The following is a 27744-nucleotide window of genomic DNA, read 5'->3' as shown; positions in this document are numbered from 1 at the left end:
AAATGTATCCAAGCAAAAGGCAAACAAACAAACACACACACAACATAAAATAACCATCTCACATATGCAGTACTGGAGTGAGCCAATATTTACTTGTACATTTAGGGGCTTTGGCCACACCATATAATGTCCATGCAACTGCTGCTCTCCTTTGTAGCACAGTTTCAGTATGGCTGCGAGTGTTTTAAAGGCAATTCATCTTGCAAACATATCCAAACCATGCATCCATTATCACAGAGACCTACAGACATGGATTGGGTTCCTACAACACAAAGGCCCTGATTTACAAAAGGTTTGCATGTACAAAAAATATGCACACTTGACATCACACAAAAAAGCTGCATCTAATAACACAAGTCTACTTTCTTTTACTCTCTTGTGCCTTTTTCGGTGGGTTTCCCTTGATGAATTTGGTAATTTGGAACATTTTCTCATTCATACACAAAACACAAGACACTGTCATTGCATATACATTGCATTCATGCAAAATCTTTGACGATCTCAAACTGTTGCTGCCCAGAATGTCAACAATCATCTTAGGTGACATCCGAATTGTACAAACGGAATAATTTAGAGAATGCCAATAATTTGAAAAATGCCAAAATTTGTCAACATTTTAGACACAGAATAAAACTTAAGGTGTTCGATACAAGCAAAAACTTAAATTGAAATATTTTTTTTTACTTAATGTAGAGCGTAAACATTTAAAGAATTATAAAGAATTATTTAAAGAATCTTTTATACAATTCTTGTTTTCATGTTTTTATAGCCATTCCTTTTTTGTCATCTCTCTATATATACTTAGTTAATTCTGATGTTATTTAATATATCAATCAAATAACAATCCCTTCTCTCTTCATATATGCTGGCATAAGACAAGTGTGAATAGTGAAACTTGACAGTAACTAAAGGGAAAGGGCTAAATGGAAGAGTAGTTCTTCAACAAAGAGGATGCATTTTTTTTTTGGCATTAAGACCTGAATATAAAGTGGACTTGTATCAAACCATGATACAAATTATATTTGTAAAAAAAAAAAGAAAAAAAAAAAAAGAAACTATATTCACTAGTATATTGCACACTAAAAGAAAACTGTTATCTATGTACACTATGTCACTGTAATGTTCTTGTTCAATGTGGTCTTGCAAAATTTTTGTGTTTATTGCAAAATAAAAATATCCTGAAATTAATAATGAATGTTTTTTTATAGGGAAAGCATCCAGTAACATTTATCAAATTGTTATTAAGTTTCTTAGAGACACAGACTTAGCCAGAAGGATTTAAATTATTATTGTTATTATTATTTATTTATTTTTAAGATCCAATATCTTCTTATTCACACTCAAGCCCAGACGGTGGCGGTAATGCACTAAGTTAAGTTGGTTTGCCAACCGCCATAAAAAACAGAAGACGAAGAATAAGAAGAATGAACTTTAAAATGGCAGTCTTGCTTTCAATGCCAAATAATCAAAGATAGCATTCAAAGCGCAGTGATATGTTGTGTTGTTTGTATGTGGTCATCTGTAGAACCAGACACAGCAGCACCAGCAGATGGCTGCGCAGACGCAGACACAAACGCAGACACAGCAGGCTCCAACCCAACAGAGCTCAGCGCAGACAAACGGCACATCAGGCACTGCAGGGGCCAACACGGGCCCCTCCATACAGCATGGACAGGAACAGGGGCCACCAAACAAAAAACCTCGCACCTCAGGAACCAGTGTTCTTCAAACAGACTACCAGGTGAAAGAAGTGCATCAAGGGGGTGCTGGGGGGCAGAGATCTAAATTCTCCATTCATCTGCATTTCAGATTAAAAAAAAAATGAGCATATTAGTGGTTAAATAGATCATAGTTGATCCGTTATCCGTACGGACCAAGCCCAACAGTTCGGTATTTATTGCAAAATGTAACCATAATATAGTAGAATTTGTTTGTATATACACAAGCGCATTTGAAACAATTCCACAAAGAAAAGGCGAAAAGGAACTCGATTCATCGCACGTTGTTCACAGCAGCACACACGAAGCGTACACTTGCGTTTTTAATGGTGCATGAACACCGATACAAATCCTCTAAACAAACAAATTCACATAAAATTATGAGAAAATACTAATCTCTACAATAACTGAGATAAAAACTGTCATTTTTGTGTCAAGTGAATGAAAACACCTGAGAAATTGGATATGAAATGTTTCATTATATGGGATCTGTGTATCAGATCTTAAAGGGACAGAGGTCTATAAATACTGCTTATCATTAATGATCATCAAGCAACAAAACTTAATTGATACAGTGAACAGTCTGTCAGTCACTCCAATTATTACATTTCTGTATTTGAATGCCAAACTTATTTTATTCATAACATATTCTTTTGTATTTTTCTATGCTTGAAAGTTGTATATTTGTTCTTATTTTTACTGGCTGTTCTCTTTAATCATGTTTAAACTTTCTTAGTTAATCTAGCAGCATTTGCTGTGGTATCAAAGAAGTACTTCACTTTAATGGAAAGCAAGTTAAGTCATTTCTTGCTGATCAAAAAATGATCTGATCCATTGGTCAAAAGCCATAATGTGATCCGAACCATGACATTTGTGATCCGTTGAACCACTAAAGCATAGCATCTCATTATCCTCCAGAAAACGGTTCAAATCAGCTTGCTGCACAATATTTTTGTGGAAACCAAGAAACTTTTTTATAGGATTCTTTGATGAATAGAAGAAAGAACAGCATTTATTTTAAATAAAATAAATTATTTTTCACAAAAGATAGTGCTTCATTCAAATCATTAGGTCATTAAGTGTTAATTTTGTTAATGAAGACTATGAAGAAAAATGTTAGTTGATGAGATTTTCTTCCATGACAAGACAAAATTAGACAAGACTTAAATATATTCAAAAAGCTAAAAACTTTATTTTTATTTTCTTTTAAATAGGAGAAAATGTTATTGCGGACAGCTCTAAACTCGTTTTCTTCGAGAGCTTTCATGAGAGCGGTTGCCAGAAATCAAGAGTATTAATTTTTGAATCAGAGCTTCTCTGGTACAGTGATACATTTTGTGTCTAGTGTGTTTTGTTTATTTCAAGCAATCTGGCAACCAATGCGCTCGGTCCTCATTGTGATGAGCGACAACCCAGCGACAAACCTGCTGGAGTTTAGCATCTAAATAAAAGAGTCATTCAGCCTGTCTGTGTTCTGTCATGAGAGCTCTCTATATTATTTGCGAATGTGATCGCTGTATAAAATGCACTTACTCGATCGCTGTAGTTTTAATAGAGAAATTGACACTTGCAGTTTTGGAATTAGTGAAATCACAAGGAATTTCACTGTTACAATATTTTTTGTTTGTTTCATATATTTTCATAATATAGACAGAGAGATTGCATAAGTCTTTGGTATTCATTTCTATAGCAAAAACCCCATAATGAATCAGTACACTAGAAGAGGTAAAATACACTATGAGTCCACATTCTACTGATTTGTGCTTACTGGAGAAAGTGCAATATTTGAAAAGCAAAAGTCAGTTTCTCAAATGACAACAATCATTACGATTATAATTTTGAGAAAAAAAATAAAAAAAATAATTAATAGACCATAACTCCATGCTCATACATTTAATTGAATAAACAAAAACTGGACAAGTTTGTCTAAAATGTACATTTGATTAAGAATGGCTGCCAAAATTAATACTGCTGTACGGTTAGTTAATAATAATCTTATTGTTGAAATGTGACTAAAATGTTGAGATTTTTAGTCGACTAAGACTAAACAGGATAAGGTTGACTAAATATGATAAAACCTAACAAGGACATTTAACATGGGACTTAGACTAAGACTAAAATGAAAATAGCTGACAAAATTAAGACTAAAGCAAACGCTTAAATAATAATAATAATTAAGCAAACACTTAATCTTACACTTAGAGATTTAACATTAAAAAATGTTAATAGACCTTAGTCAGAATAGAGCCATATTTCATTGTTGGCAGGAATAAAAACAAGACTGTGAAAAATTACAGTGTGTTTAATGGACTGTAACAACATATTGATAGTTCAGGTAATGAAATGACTTTCTGATGTGCAATTAAAGCCAAAACTCTATTTATAAAATGATATATGATACTTATTAGCCAGTTATTAGTTCAGGGAATAATTCTCTCTATTAACTAGTTGCTTATTAGCATGCATATTACAGGCATATTATCATATTTGTTGACTTATTCTGCATGAGCACATTTTAGGTTCTTTAATCCACCCCATTGCTAACATTAACAACTATCTTACTATTAATAAGCAGTAAATTAGCAGTTTATTAAGAGAAAACTGCTTTGCAGTGCCAAACATGTAACGTGTCAAACAGTGCGGTGTGGGAATTTTTCAGCTGAATGATTAGAAGACACCCAGCAGACAGCTGAACAGTGTAAGCCTCATATCACAAGCTTTATGGTCAGAGTTTCATCTTCAACCTAAGATAAAGCTCCACATTGCACCACAGTGGTAACTCAGTGCAGCTGAAATGGTTCTGTATCCCAACACCCTGGAAATTAAAACCATGTCAACCCTCTAACCAGACAGCAGCAGTTCATATGCTAATATCCTAACACAGAGAATAGCCCTAAATAACGCAGTTTCTCAGTCTTTCTTCTTCAGACACCCTCCTGAAAGCACTGCACGTGTGTCCTAGCACAGCCTAGTGTTCAGCCAGCGATAGCACCAGTGAAATGGGCGTTAACAACTGAAACTTGTCAAGTCTCAATCTGAGTACTTATAACACAAAAATCTGAACTTTACATTTTTATTAAAGGCATTGAGTAATCATCTAAAATGTAAGCAGGATTGTGTAAGTGTATTTAGTATCTAGATATCATAGATATTCCTCCATCCAATGTTTCCTTTACTTGTTTGTAAGACTGATGTTATACCTGACATTGAGAGAGAATTCTGTACCCAACATGTGCATTTATAACATAATGCAATCCAAACTCTATTTAATGGAGTCACCAACACTTGAAAACTCTGCCAGTTTGTTGATTTAAAACGGTTTTGATAAGAAATCTTGTTTTATTCACGTGTCATATTTGTAAATGGGGATATTTTTTATGTAGACTATTTTGAAAAACACATGCAGGCCCATGTTATTGTATTTTTATGCATATTTACCACATTGTAAGGATGTTTCACAATATAATAATAATAATAATTATTATTATTATTAATATTATTATATTATAAATGTACACCACTGCCTGTTATGATTTTTTATCCCACACAATGCAGTTTCGTATTTAAAAATAAATAAAAACATTAAAATTGCTAAATAAAAGAACCACCAAATCAAGATGTGTAATCTAGAAAAAATTACAAACATAAAAATGAATGATATTTAACACATCTCTCATCAGAGTAGTCAGAGACAAACTCTTGAGTCACTTGAAACACATCAGTTGTGTAAATGAAATAATATTTATTATGTAACAATGTACAAGTTAGTTGCGTTCAGTTAGGGCTCATCTCAATATTACAAAAATCTTGGCCAATGCCAAATACTTGATAATTTTAATAATTGATTTTCTTTCTTGATTGCAGCACTCCAGCTCGCGGCTCGGCTACCAGAGCAATGTCCAAGGCTCTACCCAGTCGCAAAGCACTTTGGGATACTCATCCTCATCTCAGCACTCTCATCAGTCACATCGATACTGAGACTCAAAATCCTACTTAAGCACTTAAAAGAAATATTAACCACGAGCATTAAGCCAGGCACGTCAGAGTTGTGATTCAAATGAATTGCTGGCCCTTGTCCCATAATATGGCCCCAACATAAACACAAAAAACCCAAGTTTATTCTCTCACAGCTATCTGTCATCCCACAACTCTCAGCAAATGCTACTCCAACCAAAGCACAACTTTACAATCCCTTTATTTCGCTCCTCAAGAGAACCAGAGCCATAATTGGGCATTTTCCTCAATATCTCAACAGTTTTTCAATTTATTGTATTAAAACTTCCACCAGCTCCAGCTCCAACACCAACCAAACCTAATAGTCTGCTGACTGTTTAGCATCTTTATGCATTCTCAATTCATTTTACCATGGTTAGACCAAAACAGTCTCAAAATGATCAGGCAAATGCTATTGGGGTCATAGCTACCTTGTTACAATGGGGTCATTAAGCTGGCGTCCCACTGGCCGACTCCAAAAAACTAGCATTTCATCAGAGCAATCATAGCTACCAAATCTGACCATTTACAGTGTTCCAGTGACAAGTCATTTTCTCTATCATCACTGCTTCAAGATGTGTCCCAGATATTTGAGTCATGAGGAAACGGGACTGTCCTGGCTGAGAATGGTTAGAAAACAGATTAACTTGAAAGAGAAGTCACACAAATTAGATCAAAACAATGAAAGAAATTAATTTCCATTGTTATGACATTGTGTTAGGATGCAGTTTATGGAATAATTTGACCCTATGAATGCGTGAGATGGTGTATCTGTTCATTTGGGTCTGATATGTTCATACAACTGAAAATTGACTAGTGGGACACCAGTCTAATATATAGTCAGTTACACAATCTAAGCTTTGCAGCTATTGCTTTTATTTATTTATTTATTTTTGACTTTACCACCCATTATTATCGTGGGTTTATCATCTCGAGGCTTTCTGAGATTCCTCCATTTGACAACCCCGAGACAAATCAAATAGAGACATCTGCGGTATATAAGCAATTGTACATAGGAAGCAAAATCCCCTTTTATCTCTCTCCCAGTGAAGGGAGCAGCCTGCATGTACAGACTGGATTTGTGTAATGTGTGCATATTTTAAAGACTGAACAAAGAGCATCTCTCATAGCTATCATGCACCACTGCATTATTACACATATCTTATTTTGTTGTGTAAGAGATTGTTTGATTTTTTTTGTAAAATATACACTAATATACTTTTCATCCCTTTTTTGCATTAGTTACAACAGGAACAACCAATAAAAGTAACATCAGCTATAAAAGTACATGGACATGGTTTACTGTTTCTCTTTGTTGTATTTTTTTTTTTTTTTATTATTATTATTTTTTTTTGCAGAAGAACATGTTTTAGGATTTTGGTCTGGACTAAAATTTCTAAATCTGTGTGAATGTGTGTGTGTGTGCCGCATTTGTGTGTGGATATACTTGCATGTGTATGATTATCCGGGGCAGCTAGCATTTGAAATGCTTCTGTGACTGTTATTTCTTGTCTCCTCTTTGTGTTTTATATGCTTTATAATCTGTTTTTTTTTGGGGGGGTATTGTTTCAAAATGCAGTTATTTCTTTGTGTTATTTGAGCTCAGTTTGTGGACTGGAAGTGAGAGGTTTTTTTTTTTAGCGCTGAATTAAACAAGGGGCAACTGATTCGCTCCTCTGACAAACAATTGGATATCTCATCAAGCAAAGCTGGGGACAGCTCTGTGTATTACAAGTCCGTCCAAGCCATGTTTGAAACACTCAATAACTTGATGAAATATATGAGCTCAAACAGGATTCAACAGAAATCTTCAAACAGAGTTTTTTAACATCTCTTGTTTTAAGCTTTAAGGAGGAGAGTCAGTTTGAAAGACCCTAAAGGATAATGTTACATGTGAGCGGATTTCAGTCACCCAGCGTGAACTGAGACTGACAGATTTCAGCCAAAATGTTTGCAGAGCAAGTGTAGTGCCATCATTCTTCTTGGGTTTCTCTTCTGTCACATCTTAAGATTGCTTGTTTTTCTGTAATGTGCTGTGTATTTCTGGTAAAAGCAGTTATTATTGTGTTATTTCACCATTTTTTCACCCTTGTGAGTTTTACAATTTGGTCAAAATGTTTTTAACTATATAAACAAAGATTTATGATTAAACAAATGAGGTTATGACATATGTACCTCAGGATTCTTCAGTCGCTGGGGTATATTTGTAGCAAAAGCCAAACATTTTTTATTTCTATTTTATGCAAAAAATCATTAGGATATTAGTAAAGATCATGTTCCATGAAGATATTTTGTACATTTCGTAAATATATATAAAAAAATTAGTATTATTAGTAATATGCATTGCTAAGAACTTAATTTGGACAACTTTAAAGACTATTTTCTCAATATATAGATTTTTTTTTTTTTTTTGCACCTGCAGATTCCAGATTTTCAAATAGTTGTATATCTCCCAAATAAAGCTTATTTATTCAGATGATGTATAAATCTCATTTTTGAAAAATTTACCTTTAAAAATTAACTCTTTTTGTTGCCCAGGGTCACATATAAAGTATAAATATTTCAGATTCGCTTAATGAAATTTAACCAGATTTGTCATTTTACCAATGTTAATTACATTCTACAAAAATCTTGCTTGCTTGCTTTCCTTCGAGATGTATTTTCTATATCAAGATGACATGACAAGGGCAGTGTGTGTGCTGCATATCAGAAGAAATGTGTGTACTTTGTTTTTCTATTGTACTTTTTAATGTAAATTGTTATGCTAATTATATAATATATGAAAACAACTTTTTTATTTTTATTAGAATAGATTTTAAAAGAAGAAAAAAATGTCATTGTCAGTAGGGTTCTCAGACTTTTGGACACTGCTGTACAGGTTTATAGAATGTTCTGATATTTATAAGTCTATGATACACATGGGGTGGATTTCTGTGGAGCATTACCTGCCACCATTGACTGAAATGACGGAATAACATTAGCTCCATATTATGTTTATTATTTTAGCAAAAGAAGAGGAACTGTTGTAAAACTTAGTTGGTACATATCATATTTGTTTCTTTAGTTTCACAATGTTTCAACCTCTCTCCTGTTTTATTCATTTTCTCACAAATTTGAATGCAAATAACAAAATAAATAGTGACAAACATCTTATGTAGATTGTGACATTTACATGTGTATTTACAGTGGTGATAAATTTACTGATTACAACATCTTTTGTATTGATTGAGATATGTTCGAAGAGGGGAATGAATTCCAGTCATTAAAACCATTATCTCCTTCTTAAAGCTATCAAACAGCTACAGAAGACCTAGAGGAGCCATTTGTAGTAGGGGAGAGCAGGGGCGAAAGTACCATTTTTCAGAAAAACTTCATTTTAAAACATAATGTTGTAAACAGAGATATATTTCTGCTGTGGCCAGTAACTCAGACGTGTGGTCTAACAATACCAGGTGGTATTTTGTAGAAATGTAGAAAGACTTCAGTATAATTTCACTTTGAACATAAGTTGAACATTGTTACTTTCGACCCCATCGGTTGGGACGAAAGTAACAAACAGGTGGGTCAAAAGTAACACAACAATATAAGCTAGATTTTTTTCTGTTAGTCTTATTTTTCTTAAGTATACCTGATTGTGACCTTGTTAATAAATAACTGCAAACATATTTTGTCCTTTATCTTTTCAAAAAAATTATTAAATTACATTTTCATATTTTCATTTTAAATTTAAGTTTAAGTTTCATCAGATGTCTTAAAACCTCTCTGTATTTTTTTTTTATTGTAAATTTCAATGTATTTTTATATAATAATAAAAAAAAATCTACAGATTGCACAATATAAAAATGTAATCACATTAGCATAATAAAAAACTCTAAACATAATGTAACAGTAGGCCTATTTATGTTTCCATCCAGTTGTTTTTATGCATGAATAAAATATGTGCATTAAAACATCTGAAAACACTGCAAATTCACAGGTGGAGGTGTAAAGGCTAAGATATGGCTAAAACCTAAATATAAATGTGACGTAGCAGCTGCCCTGAGAATGATGTTCCTCTATGTCCAGAAACACCCTCTCAAAAACATCTGGATAAAACCAGACCTCTGTCTGTCTTTCTGACCCTCACTAAGACATATTCTTTTGGTATAATATGACATTAACATTTGTAAGAAATGATGCAAGATACAGAAATTCACAATATAGCTTGCACTGGAACAAAATAACTGTTACTTTCGTTCCGACAGGAACTCCTGACATTTAAACTCGATTTAATTTTATATAAAAAAAAAAATTGAGTGCAAACTTTAGGATGTGTTAAAGCACTAAATAACCTGTAGATTGATCATTACTTTGACACATGAAACAAGAAAAACAACACGACTAATAAAAAAAAAAAAAATACCGCTTCAATAATTTACTTTTTGTACTCGAAAACAGTTTTATGGACCTAACTTCGGGAAACGATGAGGTAATCACATGATATTTCTCAGCTCCGTCAAGGATGGCATTCTGAACATGCTGTCATAGCTGGGAATGCAAATGCAGAAAGAGGCTCAGAGAAAATCGCTTTGTTACTTTCGTCCCGTGTTACTTTCGGCCCGGTTCTCCCCTACTTATACTAGAATAAATCTAGAATGAAAATATTGGCAAATCAGTTTTCATGAATTCATCAGATTGCATTGTCATCATTAACCACAAACAATAACACATTGGGAAAGGGACACATATCATGAGACTGAGACTGTCCCGAATAAATCAAGACATCTGGTCAACCAAATTACACCACATTGCTCCCACTATGCAAGGGACAGCAACTTTCATGCCCACTATAAAAACCAGGTTAAACAGCCTATTCTCATTTCCTGGTATTACAAGCTAGTGTCTCGCAGTCTGATCAGCTAAAAAGTGCCCAAAACTCCCCAAATCCATCCAAGAGACTGTGCTGTCTCACCAGTTAAAACCAATTTATACTACAAAGAACAAAATTATAAATGTAACTTTTGTTTTTGCCCAAATTTTTCATGAGCTGAACTCAAAGATCTAAGACTTTTTCTATGTACACAAAAGGCCTATTTCTCTAAAATATTGTTCACAAGTCTGTCTAAATCTGTGTTAATGAGCACTTCTCCTTTGCTGAGATAATCCATCCACCTCACAAATGTGGCATATCAAGATGCTGATTAGACAGCATGATTATTGTACAGGTGTGCCTTAGGCTGGCCACAATAAAAGGCCACTCTAAAATGTGCATGAAGTAAATGTGGATGGAATATCTCGGCAAAGGAGAAGTGAACAATATTTGAGAGAAATATGCCCTTTGTGTACATAGAAAAAGTCTTATATCTTTGAGTTCAGCTCATGAAAATGGGTGCATTTATAACTTTGTTCAGTGTATTTACAATCTTTTATGCAACAAAAAAAAAAAAAGAAAGAAAAGAAAACATGTAGTTGTGCTTAGGGATGTCCAGATCCGATCACGGGATCGGAAATCAGGCCCGATCACGTGGTTTCACACTTGATTGGAATCGGACGTTACCTCCCGATCAGGACACGAATATATATAATAAAGGTGTGAATAAAAATTGATTTAAACTCAAAGAGACAGGGTAGTCTGCGCATGATCTGATGTTTTATTAGGACCCAGAATAAGGCGAGATGAACATCACGCAGCGCTAACCTCTCCTGCAGTGTGTGTTCCATTCATACTCGACGCCAGAGGGCAATCTCGCACAGAAAGTCCTATTTGTAGGCCAAAATCTCAGTATGATTCACTTTTGGGTGGCTATATAGGCACAAAAGTTGAGAATTGTCCAGCCTGAAGAAATCAACACAGGTTTCCAAGATATATGGGTCTGCTTAAAAATGTACTGATATTGGTTGGTTAAAACAGTGATTCTCAACTTGTTTTGCTTGAGAATCCATTTTTACAATACACATCAAGTATGGAAAAGGGCCATATTTATTAATTTATTTTATGTGGATCTGAGATTTGATTTTCCCTGCTCTTTGCGGCTCCGACCCAGCAGTCAAGAACACATTGGTTCAGAGGTTTGGCTTGTCCCATTAGAAGCTGCTTTCAGTTTGTGTAAAATGACATTTTAGAAATAAGCAACTCTCTGTAAACATTTAATCTTGCATCATGTAAATCAGTGGTTTTCAACCTGTGGTCCGCGCCCCCCTATTGGGTCGCGGTGGTATTGCAGGTGGGCAGCCAATTACTTTTAAAACAAATAATAATATTGCTAATATATGTAAAAAATGTCTAAGTCATAACATAACATCATTTCATATATTTAATTAAATAACAATAAGCTTGTTGATTGGTTTAAGAATAAACCACCAATTTATCATAGATATTTTTGCTGCATATGCTGCAGAACAACAAATTCAATCATGCATAAATGGCTTTCAGCATGTTTCCTCCTGACTGCTTGCTCCGCTGACTGTCTATCCGCTGCCGAGCTCTGCCTGGATCAGGTTTTCGCGTTTTGCTGAGCGGTGCCAGCCCAAGTTATTTTCTGTTCATTTCCAGTCCATTCTAGGGCTGTGTGATTAATCGGAATCTCCATAAAATAACGATTTGAGCATGATTTCTAAATTGCTTTATTGCACCATTTTCCGCGGCCCTGACCTCCCACAGTATGCTATCCGATCCAATCAAAATGCAGCGCCTAGCGCGAGAACAGAACAGACTGGGCATATGCCTAACTCCAGGATAACACACTGTCTGTGATGTGCCTTTTTTCCGATCCCATGTTGACAGATCAGAGCGTTCACATTGAACGCGGTAAAAGGCTAGAAATAAAAACGTGCAAAAATAATTAATATCTAGCACATGAGCATAGAGAGAGTTGTGAGTGCACAGGATGCAGCACGTCTGGTTTTGTGACAGAGCAAAGGAAATCTGCGTGCGAACAGAGATTCGCGCTCGTGCGTTATTTTAATGTGCTTTCGCGTTACAATAACTCGCTTCTGCACTGCTCACATATACTGTATACACACTGCAAACGGAATATGTGTGAACCTGTATAATGTATAACAAATCTATTTCAACACCTGAGGCACCGCTACAATTAATGAGCTCTATGAACAATGCATGTAAAAAAAAAAAAAAAAAAAATCCCTGGACACAGGATTTACTTTATTATTATTTTATCCATCTGGCCTGCAGCCCATTTCTGGAAAGAAAGTCGGCCGCAGCCATCTGAACACCTGGTCTGTGGATCACTTTGAACTTAAAAGGCTGTAGAGCCAGATACCACCGAGTGATCCGCGCGTTGGTATCTTTCATGCGGTGGAGCCATTGCAAGGGGGCGTGGTCTGAACAGAGGGTGAACTCCCGTCCCAGGAGACAGTAGCAGAGGGTGAGGACGGCCCACCTGATGGCAAGACATTCTTTCTCAGTGGTGCTGTACTTAGTCTCTCTCCTAGAGAGCTTACAACTAATGTACAGCACCGGCCGTTCCTCTCCCTCGATCTCCTGAGACAGGACTGCCCCCAGCCCCCTGTCCGACGCATCTGTCTGCAACAGAAAAGGGAGAGAGAAATTAGGAGCGTGTAACAACGGCCCGCCACATAGAGCAGCCTTCACTTGGGTAAAGGCCTGCTGACACGGCTCCGTCCACTGGACTGTATCTGGTGCCTCCTTTTTAGTAAGGTCAGTCAAGGGGCTGGTGAGATCCGAATAATCAGGCACAAACTGTCTATAATATCCTGCCAGCCCTAAGAACTGTCTCACTTCCTTTTTGGTCTTGGGACGCGGACAGGTCACAACTGTGGCTGTCTTGTCATTTTGGGGAAGTACCTGTCCATGCCCCAAGTGGAAGCCCAGACACCTTACTTCCACACGCCCAACCGCACACTTCTTCGGGTTGGCCGTGAGTCCAGCCACTCTCAGCGACCTCAAGACCACCCTCAAATGCTGCATATGCCGCTGCCAATCATTACTAAATATAATGATATCGTCCAAGTAGGCAGCCGCATATGCAGCATGGGGTTGCAGGATCTTGTCCATGAGCCGCTGAAAGGTGGCCGGAGCCCCGAACAACCCGAACGGAAGGGTAACAAATTGGTGTAAACCAAACGGCATTGTGAAAGCTGTCTTTTCTTTGGATAAAGGAGACAAGGGGATCTGCCAATAACCCTTTGTTAGGTCCAACGTCGAATAAAAATGAGCTGTGCCGAGCCGATCAAGCAACTCGTCAACCCGTGGCATTGGATATGCGTCAAATTTCGACACAGCATTGCCCTTGCGGCAATCCACACAGAAACGGACTGAGCCGTCCGTTTTTGGAACCAAAACTTTCGGGCTCGCACAGTTACTATTGGATTCTTCTATTACCCCCATTTCAAGCATGGCGCCTAATTCAGCCTGAACTACCTTTTTCTTATGCTCAGGCAAACGATACGACCGGCTGCGAACTACCACGCCCGTCTCTGTCTCGATATGGTGCTGAATCATGTTGGTACGGCCGGGTAGGGGCGAGAACACATCTGCAAATTCAGCCTGCAGTCTTGCTACGTCAGTGAGCTGGGACGGCGAGAGGTGATCTCCACCTGGGGCCAGGGGGAGGGATTGAGATTTGACATTCGCCTCCGGCCCAAGATCCTCCTCTTCACTAATCACCATCGCCAACATCACTGGCTCCACCTCCTTCCATTTTTTAAGGAGATTGAGGTGATATATTTGACATGTCCCGTTCCTGGAATGGGTGGAATGTTCCTGTGAGTGAAGTGCCCTCTACTGAAGTTTATGGGCACTCCATCTAATGATCGTGACAATTATTATGGGTGGTGTTGGCGCAGTGGATAAGACACATGCGTGGGTTCGAATCCGCTGTGTGACACCATTGTGTCCCTGAGCAAGACGCTTAACACCTAGTTTCTCCAGAGGCGTGCGACCTCTGACATATATAGCAATTGTAAGTCGCTTTGGATAAAAAAAGTAAAAAAGTATTATTATTATTATGCAACCTATAGGCAAAGAATATTGTTTTTAAAAATAATGTTATTAACCGGTATTTCTTCCACCTGAACGGGTTTTGGAACGGTAATAATATCAGAGCAACACAGAACAGAAACATTAAAATATCAATACTGCTCGAAGTGAACCGATTGATTTTTTTTTTTTTTTTTTTTTTGTTCTCAAGCCCTGGTTCTGATTTTTTGAATGTAAAAAAATGAGATTGTGCTTTAATGTCTTTTTTGAATGTGTGGGCAGAACTGAAACTACCCTTTCATTCCTTCTGTACTGCACTGAAAAGCAGCAACCCACAAGCTCATTTTCAACAGGAGTAAATAATGTGCAATAAAACAGCATTTGAATTTAACTTTAGCCTATGTGATCTAACTTATACAGTGACATCCCTTACGAAAATTAACCATGGTTTTACTACAAATAAAACCAAAAAACCATGGTTACTGTAGTTAAACCATGGTAATCATAAATTAACCATGGTTTTGCTATATTAACCATAGTTTAACCATGGTATTTGTAGTAAATATGTGGTTTTACAAATGGCAGTCAACACGCCAAAAAACCATGGGTTACTACAGTTTTACTATAATAAAACCATGGTTATTTTTCGTAAGGGATGCCCGGTCAATCTCGATGTCAGGGCCTTTCAGGGAAGAGATCCACTTGGAAAGATTAGCTCTGAGAAAGCAAGCTGCAGCTGCATTCATGTTTTAATGCACTGTTTTTTAAAAGGTACTTTAAAAAAGCCTTTCTCAAGTAGCGATCTCTCATAGACTTCCTACATTCAAATTAGCGGCAAAAAGCAACGTCCGTACACAGCCGGCGGGCTTAAATAACTTAAGAAATCCCTAAGATTAAACAAGCCAAGTAATAACATGTCCACCCTTTTCTGCCACAGAGCGTGAAAGATACATCCACAAACTTAATTTGATAAATTTAAAAACACGTCCCCTCATTCTCCCAGTGTGAAATTTGTTTAACAACCCCACCCAGTGGCCAGAGTCTTACCCGGACATTTACTTGTACCTCATCGAGTCACCAGGTAAGCCGAATGATTTACTTCGTATTTAAAAGTAAACATCTTTAAATGTATATATTATGTATTTATATTTAGAGTACTGAGTGCACTTTTCTGTCCAGCCATACAACTAGCCTGGCTTAGTTTTAGTTTAGCATCATACGTAATTTATAATATTTCCATAACAGCAAGATGTGGATGATGATGGCAGGTAGCCATGAATTTCAAATTTGGGGTTTTACAAAAATTATTGGTGCACCCAACCACACAACAAGTCTCTGGCATGTTGTAAGGTTGGACTGACAAAAACGCTGTTATTCCCACAGAGTAAGACCAACGACTGCTCTAGCAGAGAGTCTGGCATGTCAACACACTGAGTCCATCAACATCAAAACAGCCGTTTGCCAAATTCAAACAGAAAGAGCTAACAAAGTCATGGAAACATATCATTCTGGTTTCAAAGAGTAACGCTATGAAAAACATTGCGGTTTATATCTCACAACTCTAGCAAATAAAAAAAAAAATACTTAGCAGGTCTATTGTGCTGTTATTGTATATTTTACTTATGTTCATTATGAAATTTTGTACGCTTATTTTCATTTCGGCATCTTAATGAACACTTATACAATTTGTCTTAGTGTTTTTTTTAATGGGAATATTTCATTAAAAGATGATGAGGTGGACTGTTTGAGTAGCTAACGCACCCATCTGTCATATTTATGGTCACATTTAAGTTTACATGGCTTACACTACCCAAAAAAGCCGAAACCTGTAACTCTATCATAATTAGGTTAGTTAAAAATACAAAAACTTAATGCCTGACACTTTTGTAACTGACTAAAAACTGATATTTAAGCTAAACAAATGACAAAGGATTGGTGCCTAAAACTGCGACCACAAACATCATTAACATAAATGAACAAAAGACAATAACCACCAATATGTGTTCACACAGTTAACTTTATATAAATGATTCACGGGAAAAAAAAGACACTAAAGCCCCTTTCACACTGCCATTCTGGCAAATACAGGGGTAAAGTGTTCCTGTAATTGTTCCCTGGTCGCTAGATTTGGCACTTTCACACTGCCAGTGATGACCCGGTATATGTGTGTGCTTTCACACACAACCCTTGAAGATCCCGTAACGACACGTGACATCAGCGCGTGACGTGTAATGTACGAGTCGACAACGCTTGGCACGTTATACTTTAACTGAAGCAAGCAAACGATCTCTGAGTCAGCGCGGAAAGTGAGGAACTAACTGATCTCTGCTTCATTACAGTTTGCACATATGTTTTCGTCGCGAATGTTGATCTTCCTTCAAAACAGCCGATAAAAGAGTCACGCGATAACGCGCGTCATCACTTCGATACGGAATTAGATCTGGCTTTTGTTCACACAGCGCTCGTTCCGGATCGATTACCGCAATGTTACTATGTCCCCAACCCGGGTTCGATTCGGTAATCAATTCCGGGACGTGGTTGCTTTCACACAGAAGGCGACCAGGCAATGTTACGGGAATATTGCGGGTCCGACGTGCAGTGTGAAAGGGGCTCATGTTGTTAGAAGGAAAAATGTATACTGACATAACAGCGTGATTACTTGAGCTATGAATCAAATCATTTTTCAGAAGTGAATCAAACTTTGCATCAGTAAAACGGATCACAAAAAAGGGTTTGTAACATCCCAACATGGAAGGAGCGTATACTCCACAAAAAGGTGACACTTTTGTAACTGAATAAAAACTGATATTTAAAGGGATAGTTCACCCAAACATCAAAGTTACGTCAGTAATAACTCACCCTCATGTCGTTCCAAACCTGTGAGACCTCTGTTTATCTTTGGAACACAGTTTAAGATATTTTAGATTTAGTTCAAGAGCTCTCAGTCCCTCCATTGAAACTGTGTGTACGGTATACTGTCCATGTCCAGAAAGGTAAGAAAAACATCATCAAAATAGTCCCTGTGAAATCAGAGGGTCAGTTAGAATTTTTTGAAGCATCGAAAATACATTTTGGTCCAAAAATAGCAAAAACAATGACTTTATTCAGCATTGTCTTCTCTTCCGTGTCTGTTGTGAGAGAGAGTTCAAAACAAAGCAGTCTGGATATCCGGTTCGCGAACGAATCATTCAGTTCACCAAATCGAACTGAATCGTTTTAAATGGTTTGCATCTCTAATACGCATTAATCCACAAATGACTTAAGCTGTTAACTTTTTTAATGTGGCTGACACTCCCTCTGAGTTCAAACAAACCAATATCCCGGAGTAATTCATGTACTCAAACAGTACATTGACTGAACTGCTGTGAAGAGAGAACTGAAGATGAACACCGAGCCGAGCCAGATAAAAGGAGGTTTTACGGGTTTGAAATAACATGAGCGTAAGTTATTAATTACATAAATTTGCTATCTGGTTGAACTAACCCTTTAACACTTGTTAATGCTTTTTATTATTTTGCAAGGTGTCCTTAACCATCTTAAACATGCCACTTCCTGATGCCATTAGGTGAGGCTATGACTATAATTGAATACGGACATGTTGATGTGTTCAGGACAGGACTCATATCAAACTTGTTCAGTTTGGGGCAGATTGGACACTGTATGCCTGAATTACAGTAACTTCCTAATTCACTGCAGTAATATGATGCTTTAGCATTTAGCTAAGTGTTGTTAACATGTTTTAGTATGTTTCTAGCATGCAGTGTATTGATCACTTGCTGGCACTTTTTACTATGTTTTTTTAATACTTTTTTAATACTGAATGTCACTTCACTTTCATTTAGCTAAGTGTTATTAGCATCTTTCGTTATGTTTCTAGCATGCTGCCAGCCTATTTAACACTTTTTTACACTTTTTAATTTGTTACTAGGAGTCCATAACAGTGTTAACGTTGTCACTTCCTGTTACCAGCAGGTGGCGCTATGACTATAACTGAATTTGGTCATGGGTGTTTGTCCGGGACAGAACATCTATCACATGTGTGAAGTTTGGGGATGATCGGACATTGCTTGTCTGAGTTACAGCAACTTCCTTTTTTACTACATTATTAGCATGCTTTAGCACTTAGCTAAGTGTTGCTATGATGTATTAGTATGTAGCTAGTATGTTGCCAGCCTATTTAACACTTGTTTACACTTTTTAATATGTTCCTAGGAGTCTGTAACAGTGTTAACCGTGTCACTTCCTGTTACCAGCAGGTGGCGCTATGACTATAACTGAATTTTTTTCATGGGTGTTTGTTCAGGACAGAACACCTATCACACGTGTGAAGTTTGGGGAAGATCGGACATTGCTTGCCTGAGTTACAGCAACTTCCTTTTTCACTACATTAGTAGCATGCTTTAGCACTTAGCTAATGCCGCGTTTCCACCGAAATTACCCGGAACATTTTTACCAGGAACTTTTTTCCCCCCAGACCTGTTGCTTTCTGCGTTTCCACCGCGGTGTAAAGTACCGGGAAGATTAGGCAAATGACTGGTGATGTAGGTCCGCGTGCGTTTCTCAATACAAAGTACCACTGATAAAAAAAAAAAAAGGACGCTGATTTTGGACGTGCATCATCAGTAGGTCAGACTTTGTGCATTCGACTGGGGAGTGTGATGTCCGCAACGACGCAAGTCCGGTAAATCTATAAACAGCAGCGTAACTATATATATATATATATATATATAAATATATATATATATATATATATATATATATATATATATATATATATATATATATATTATACTTGATAACTTCAGTCAGCTCGTCTTGCTACTGCAATTTTCCCTACTGTATATTTACAATAAAACGAAATAGGATATCAAATACCACTGCCTCCTTTGGTTTTCATTTAAGCATAATAACAGCTGCAGAAATGTACTAAGTTCAGGGATATTTGTATATGCAGCCATTACAATGAAACGAAATATTATATAAATTTGCCTTTTTTATTTTCATTTTAACATACAGGCCAAAGAAAACCTGTTAGATATACCCCGCAGCTGAATTATATTTTATGTTTAACCACTAAAGACACATCAGAGCCAGCGGCACATATCAGAAGGTCTATCCCAGAAGAGGCTGCTCTCTGTGGATACATGAGGACTGAGCTACCGCTGATCGAGTGGAGCTCATCGTCGCAGAGATCGGCGAAACACATTTTTAAATAGGCGCTGTCTTTATAAATAAACCACAGATTTGAGTTTTAAACAACTACATTCTCGCCTGAAATACTTTTAAAATTACATTTCATGACACAATAACAGTAATATTTGAAAATGATCCGAATAAATGGTGTTTGAACTCAACCGATGCTGCGTGAACTCAGATGGCTTTGGCTACAGCAATTTTTCCCTCCGTTTATTTACAATAACACGAAATAGGATATAAAATACCACTGCCTTCTTTCGTTTTCATTTAAACATAATAACAGCTGCAGAAATGTACTTAGTTCAGGGATATGTGTAACGTTATATACAGCCATTACAATGAAACAAAATTTTATATAGACTTGCCTTTTTTATTTTCATTTTAACATAGATAAATTGAATACAGACCAAAGAAAACCTGTTAGATTTACCCCGCAGCTGAAATATATGTTATGTTTAACCACTAAGGACACATCAGGGCCAGCGGCATATATCAGAAGGTCTATCCAAGCTGAGGCTGCTTCTCGGCGGATAGATGATCACTGGGCTACCGCTGATTGCGTGGAGCTCACCGTCTCAGAGATCGGCGAAACACATTTTTAAATAGGCGCTGTCTTTATAAATAAACAACAGATTTGAGTTTTAAACAACTACATTCTCGCCTGAAATACTTTTAAAATTACATTTCATGACACAATAACAGTGATATTTTGAAAATGTTGATCCGAATAAATGGTGGTTGAACTCAACCAATGCTGCGTCAACTCAACCAATCAGAATGTTTAGCGCCAAAATCCTGCCCCCGAAAGTTCCTGAACTTTGAAAAAGTACCACCTCGCCAGCAGGGACTTTCTGAGGGTCATTTTTTTACCCGGAACTTTATTTAGTTCCTGGTTCCTGCGGTGGAAACACACCAAGTACCAGGCCAAAGTCCCTAGTTCCTGGGTAAAGTTCTTGCGGTGGAAACGCGGCTTAAGTGTTGCTAGCATGCATTAGTATGTATCTAGTATGTTGTCAGCCTATTCTTCACTTTTTTGATGCTTTTTAATATGTTCCTAGGAGTCCATAACAGTGTTAACCTTGTCACTGCCTGTTACCAGCAGGTGGCACTATGGCTATTACTGAATTTGGTCATGGGTGTTTGTTCAGAACAGAACACCTATATCATGTGTGAAGTTTGGGGAAGATCGAACATTGCTTGGCTGAGTTACAGCAACTTCCTGTTTAATGGCGAAACATCAAACTTTGTCAGGCCGCCAGGGACACACCCCTTGATGAAAACTCAAAACTTTTGCAATTCAACATCACAAAGGTCTTATGATGACCCTCACCAAATTTTAAGATAATCCGATTAAAACTGTAGGAGGAGTTCGTCAAAGTACGAGGCATGGAAATGGCAAAAACTGCACAAAAATCATACAGGAAATTCAAAATAACTTACTTCCTGTTGGGCTTTGGGTTTTGTACCAAGATACTTTTTTTGTAGGTAATGGTGTGTTACATGTGTGTACCGATTTTCATGAATGTACGTGAAACATAGCTCGAGGCGCACTCCGTTGAAATTTAACAGGTGGCGCTATCGAGCCATTTTGCCACACCCACTTCTGAAACCTATATCAGATGTAAATTTTCGCCAGTCCTGATGCGTGTGCAAAGTTTCATGAGTTTTGGAGCATCTTTAGGCCCTCAAAAATGCGATTCATTACGGAGAAGAAGAAGAAGAAGAAGAAGAAGAAGAAGAATTAAAGCTGCAAGCAGCGATGAACGGGCCCTCGCACCCGGGCTCACCGGCAGCGAGTGACTTTAGTAAATAGGTGAACGGTGAGAAATATGCGTTTAAACTCATAAATATAAGTAGAATATATCAATGTTTATTCAATATATGTGCCAATCTTCCTGTTGCCAGCAGGTGGCGCTATAATTATAATGGAATATTGGCCTTCAGATGTGTTCAGGGCAGGACTCTTATCGAACATGTGAAGTTTGGGGAAGATTGAACATTTTATGCCTCAGTTACAACAACTTCTCTTGCTGTGGCGAGACGTCAAATTTTGTCATGGCGCCATGGACACGCCCTTTAACAAAAACTCAAGATCTCCACAATTTAACATTGCTCAGGCCTTAAGATTAGACTGACCACAAAAAATACATTAATGTCAAAAGATTTCTAGGAGTAGTTTGTCGCAGCGTAAAACATGTCACTTCCTGTTGCCAGCAGGTGGCGCTATGACTATAACTGAATATGGGCATGTAGCTCTGTTAAGGGCAGAAGTCTTATCTAACATGTGAAGTTTGGGGCAGACTGGACATTGTATGTCTGAGTTACAGCAACTTCCTTTTTCATGGCGAAACATCGAAATCTGTCAGGTCGCCATGGACACGCCCTTTAACGAAACCTCAAGATCTTCGCAATTTAACATCGCAAAGGCCTTTAGATTTAACTGACCAAGTTTGGTGGTGATCTGAATAAATCTCCAGGAGGAGTTTGTTAAAGTACATCCCCAGAAAATGGCAAAAACAACGCCAATTTTGCAGAGAAAATTCTAAATAACCGACTTCCTGTTGGGATTCGGATTTCCTACCAAGAGACTTTGTGGTAGGTATTTTGTAGGTATCTACCAATGCATTTACTAATGTTAAAAATGAGACATTATTTTAATTTTTTTACCAAATCGTTAAGTAATTAAAAGTGTTTTGTTATAAATTTATTGACCTATAAGCATTTGTGAAATAGTTCAGATTAATGTCAATCACAGGGTGTCAGAGGTCAGTATCAAATGAGTTTGAAATTATGGACCCACTTTATATTAAGTGGCCTTAACTACTATGTACTTACATTTTAATTAATAATTTAGTACAATGTACTTATTGTGTACATACATGTTTTTACATTGTACTTATATATTTTTTAAAAAAACTACATGTAATTACATCTGTATTTAATTTCTGTAATTGCATTTATAAATACACTGTTGACCCATACTTTACACCTTAACCCACCCTTAAACTTACCCATACCTCCAACCCTCTCCCTAACCTTACCCCTATCCCACCTCAATAGCAGCAAAAGTTTTTTACAATACAATATGAACACAATAAGTACATTGTACTTATTTTTTTATGTAAGTACATAGTAGTTAAGGCCACCTAATATAAAGTGGGACCGAAATTATTATTTGCAGCACAAATAAGTATTTTTAGAATTTTTTTTTAATCACTGAAACTGTCAGAAAAGGATAAGGCCTAAGAGATTTCTTAAGCTGTAATGAAAACAGCACAATTAGCAACAACAACAACAACAAAAAAACAATTTAAAATAATATATTTTTTTCTGGTGATTAAAGAGATGTTTAAGTCCCTCTCTCTCTCCCTGTCTGTCTGCCACTCAGCTCATGCCCATCCCCCACTCACACTCACACACACACTCAGTCAGCACACATACATTCCTCAAACAGAGGGACAGAGTGAGATGAGATGTCTGACAGTTTTTTAATTTTCTTTTAATCATACAGTGTCGTAAAGTCATGAAACTATGCATATTTCCTCAGAATGATTTGATCTCTGTATGAGAAAATGCTTTTAAGTGTTTGGAAGCTGCAATTTAAAAATACAAGACAGTTAATGATTCCTTTTTTGACTGTCATTTCAAAAAATCACCACGACAAAACCGTTCAAGCTAACCAAAATCCATTTGCAATTTAAGTTCCTCAATGTTTTTGCAATATGTAGATAAAGTTTGGTGAGTATAGTGAACTTTTCCTCTGAGGAGTATGGATTAAATCACAGCTAATTTTTTTTCCAAAAATCCATATTCAAATCAAAATAGCCGACTTCCTGTTGGTCGTAGCTGATAACTGTGAATTAGAAAGTTGTCCGTCTTGATAAGAACAATATACGTACCGAGTTTGGTGTCTGTAGCTAAAACTAACTCCCCCCACTTTTGACAAAAGGTGGCGCTATAGAGTGCCTCTTCCACGCCCTTGTAAAAGCTTTTTCCATTGTCTAGCTGTCAATAATACTGATATGTGTTTTGAGTTTCATGTAAATCTGAGGTTGTTGTCTGCCTCAAAATCACCATAACAGAATATTCAAGTTTGACACGTTGCCATGGCAACAATATATAAGATATCAATATTCCCACAACAGGTTTACATCGGCCATGTTTTGTCATTATTCTGATGAAGTTTGTATCAAATCGAGTAAAAATAAGATGCTGAATTCAAAGCATTTTGAAAATGACTAAATTTCCTGCTGCCAGTTGGTGGCGCTATAACGTTGACTCTTAATAGTCAATCAATCAATCAATCACCTTTATTTATATAGTGCTTTAAACAAAATACATTGCACCAAAGCACTGAACAACATTCATTTGGAAAACAGTGTCTCAATAATGCAAAATGATAGTTAAAGGCAGTTCATCATTGAATTCAGTTATGTAATCTCTGTTCAGTTGAAATAGTGTCTGTTTTAATTTGCAATCAAGTCAATGATATCGCTGTAGATGAAGTGACCCCAACTAAGCAAGCCAGAGGCGACAGCGGCAAGGAACCGAAACTCCATCGGTGACAGAATGGAGAAAAAAACCTTGGGAGAAACCAGGCTCAGTTGGGGGGTCAGTTCTCCTCTGACCAGACGAAACCAGTAGTTCAATTCCAGGCTGCAGCAAAGTCAGATTGTGCAGAAGAATCATCTGTTTCCTGTGGTCTTGTCCTGGTGGTCCTCCGAGACGAGGTCTTTACAGGGGATCTGTATCTGGGGCTCTAGTTGTCCTGGTCTCCGCTGTCTTTCAGGGCAGTAGAGGTCCTTTCTAGGTGCTGATCCACCATCTGGTCTGGATACGTACTGGATCCGGGTGACTGCAGTGACCCTCTGATCTGGACACAGACTGGATCTGGTGGCCACGGTGACCTCGGAACAAGAGAGAAACAGACAAATATTAGCGTAGATGCCATTCTTCTAATGATGTAGAAAGTACGGTGTTATGTGAAGTGTTCCGGTTCCAGTTTACCTAATTAATGCAGCCTAAAAATCCTTTAACGGATTTGGATATTAAAAGCATATTAGTATGTTATGTGTATGCCAGGTTAAAGAGATGGGTCTTTAATCTAGATTTAAACTGCAAGAGTGTGTCTGCCTCCCGAACAATGTTAGGTAGGTTATTCCAGAGTTTAGGCGCCAAATAGGAAAAGGATCTGCCGCCCGCAGTTGATTTTGATATTCTAGGTATTATCAAATTGCCTGAGTTTTGAGAACGTAGCGGACGTAGAGGAGTATAATGTAAAAGGAGCTCATTCAAATACTGAGGTGCTAAACCATTCAGGGCTTTATAAGTAATAAGCAATATTTTAAAATCTATACGATGTTTGATAGTCACATATATACGATCGGTATCATACTTCGAACAAACCGATGAAGTTTGATCAAACTCAGGTAATGTATGTGGATGTTATAAGGCATTTCCTGTTTCTAATTTTTTGCCCTAAATTCAATGCCACGCCACGGGCAAACCGTTCGAGATATCAAAAATCCCCTCGCAATTTTTCATCCCCAATGTCTTGAGATCATGTTCACCGAGTTTTGAAGCAAACGGTTGAATGTCCTCAGAGGAGTATTTCAAATTCCAGAGCATGCTTTTTTTAAACAGCCCTGAATAGCTGACTTCCTGTTGGGCGGAGCCTATGACATATAGAGCGCAAAAGTTGTTCAGCTCAATGAGATCTATAAGTGTACTGAGTTTCATATAAATACATGAAAGTGTGTGTGAGCTATGGTTCAAGGTTTCTGACTGTGTTCCAGGGGGCGCTGTAGAGCCCCTGTGCCACGCCCGGGTCCCAGCCTCTGTGGCGTCCTGATGGCCGCAGGTTCCAATGTGTGTGCCAATTTTCAAGAGTTTTTGAGTATGTTAAGGCCCCCAAAACCCCCCAGAAGGTTCATAAAAAATAAAAATAATAAGAAGAAGATTAAAGCTGCAAGCAGCGATGGCGGGCTCAAGCCACCAATGCCATCGCCACCCCGGTGGCATCAGGTAAACTGTGCCCAGCGGGCACATGCATTCACAATATCCCTCTGACAGTGAGGTTTTAAAGGATATGGCAGTTAAAGGGTTAATCCGAATCATCTAGACTTTAACATCACATTCACAGAACAATATATATATATAACTTTAGTAACACTTTACAATAAGATTTCATTTATAAACATTATGTTAACATGAACAATATTTATATAGCATTCATTCATGTCAGTTAATATTCCAAACTTAAACATTAAAACGTTGTTTTATTGTGATTTTTTTCCAAGCACATTTTACCAATTCCAAACCATATCAATCTTACAAACTTCCATTATTTTTTATTTAATCATTTATGAGTGCTATACAATAGTCCAGGAAAGCTGGAAGAGAAAAAACAGGTCAAGAAGAACTGACAAAAGAATTGCAAAATAATTAGGAATTAATGTGAAGATTAATTTTTAGTCAATTCTGCAAGACAGACTTTCAGGAAAGGAGGTGGAATAAAAATGAGCTCCTAAATCTTAATCCCGGATTCTGGAAGATATATTCCTCAAACCATCGGACAAGAGGAGGTGGTGCTGGTCCTTCACGAGTCACTCTAATCTGTTCATAAAGCCTATATATAAAGTCTTATTATATAGTATTTCACAATACTTCATGGTATTCTAATTAAATCATTTTTTGGAATCTTAGATCTCTTAGAACCTGACACCGAGTAATTCTGAGACTCCAGGAAAGTGGCAGTTCTGTAAAATGTTGGCGCTGGAGACTAAATGCTCCCTGATAGTTTCACACCTAATTCACTTAACACACACACAAACACACACACACACACACACACACACACTACCCACAGTGACAGAGGGACAGATTGAAATCAGATGTATGATAGTTTTTTTAATTTTCTATCATCCATATAGTGTTGTATAGTCATGAAACTATGCATATTTCCTCAGAATGACTTGTATTCTATGTGTAATTTTTTTTTTGAAGTGTTTAGAAGCTGCACTTTAAAAAAATAAAAGACATTTACTGGTTACTTTTTTACTGTTATTTCAAAAAATCACCACGACAAAACCATTCAAGCTATCCAAAATTCATTCGCACCTGTTCTGTAAGATAAATTATTTAAACAGTGGTAAAAGAGGATGTGGTGCTGAACCTTCAAGAGTCACTCAAAACGTATCTGTCCATAAAGCTTATAAAGAATTATTCTTAATATACAGTTCACATACTTCAGCTTGTTATTCTAATGAAGTGAGGGTCATTTTATCAGTAAAATACATAAAATTCATATTATTTTTCTTTGAAAGATTTCTATAAATGATTTAAATCATACTCGTTTCTACAATAATTATTTAAAAGTAATCCTATAGCTCCCTCTGGTGGCCATTATTGGTACTAAGAATTGCCAGCTTGATTTATAAGTTATGATAGTTTTAATTTTATGCTGGCTCTTGAAAATGATAAATCTATGAAACTTACTGTGCTTCCTTCAAATGATGACTTCTACGTATCTAAAAAGTTATGAAGAGTTGGAATGAAAAATTTTAAAGATATAGTAAAATAATATTTTTTTTTATGTTACTTTAATAAATCGCTATGGCCACACCATTTAAGGTATCCTAAGTCCATTCGCAATTTAACATCTTCAGTATATTAGCTTCATGCTAAAAAAGTTTAGTGTGAACTACTTGTGTCTTCTTGGAGGAGTATGAATTCATTTACAGGCTGATTGTATCATAAATCCACAATAAAATTTCTGAGTTCTGTATCAATCTGTGTTGTTGTTTGTTTATTTTTATTTTTTTATTTTTCATAGGAAGATAACTGACCCTTTACTCTCCTTTTTAATAAATGTGCTTATAAACCAAGAACAAGCTTTTT

General features: G+C 36.9%; 1 protein-coding gene across 2 annotated transcripts in view; it reads left to right on the top strand.

The window, feature by feature from the left end:
- LOC127984365 (cyclin-dependent kinase 19-like) overlaps positions 1-27744 on the top strand; it is a 132169-nt gene that overhangs the window by 30475 nt on the left and 73950 nt on the right. The window contains exons 12-13 of one of the 2 annotated variants that reach the window (XM_052587010.1): positions 1526-1741; positions 5583-8921. The exons of the other annotated variant lie outside the window; for it this stretch is intronic. Of the exons in view, the coding sequence (XP_052442970.1) occupies positions 1526-1741; positions 5583-5696 (330 nt within the window). The 3' untranslated portion in view covers positions 5697-8921. Of the gene's footprint in view, positions 1-1525; positions 1742-5582; positions 8922-27744 lie in introns of those variants that run through there. 2 annotated transcript variants of the gene reach the window in all.

Source organism: Carassius gibelio, chromosome B20 (genome assembly GCF_023724105.1).
Source record: "Carassius gibelio isolate Cgi1373 ecotype wild population from Czech Republic chromosome B20, carGib1.2-hapl.c, whole genome shotgun sequence".
NCBI classification, from domain to species: Eukaryota; Metazoa; Chordata; class Actinopteri; order Cypriniformes; family Cyprinidae; genus Carassius; species Carassius gibelio.
The sequence above is the reverse complement of the archived record's forward strand: the minus strand, read 5'-3'. Positions and strand labels throughout refer to the sequence as shown.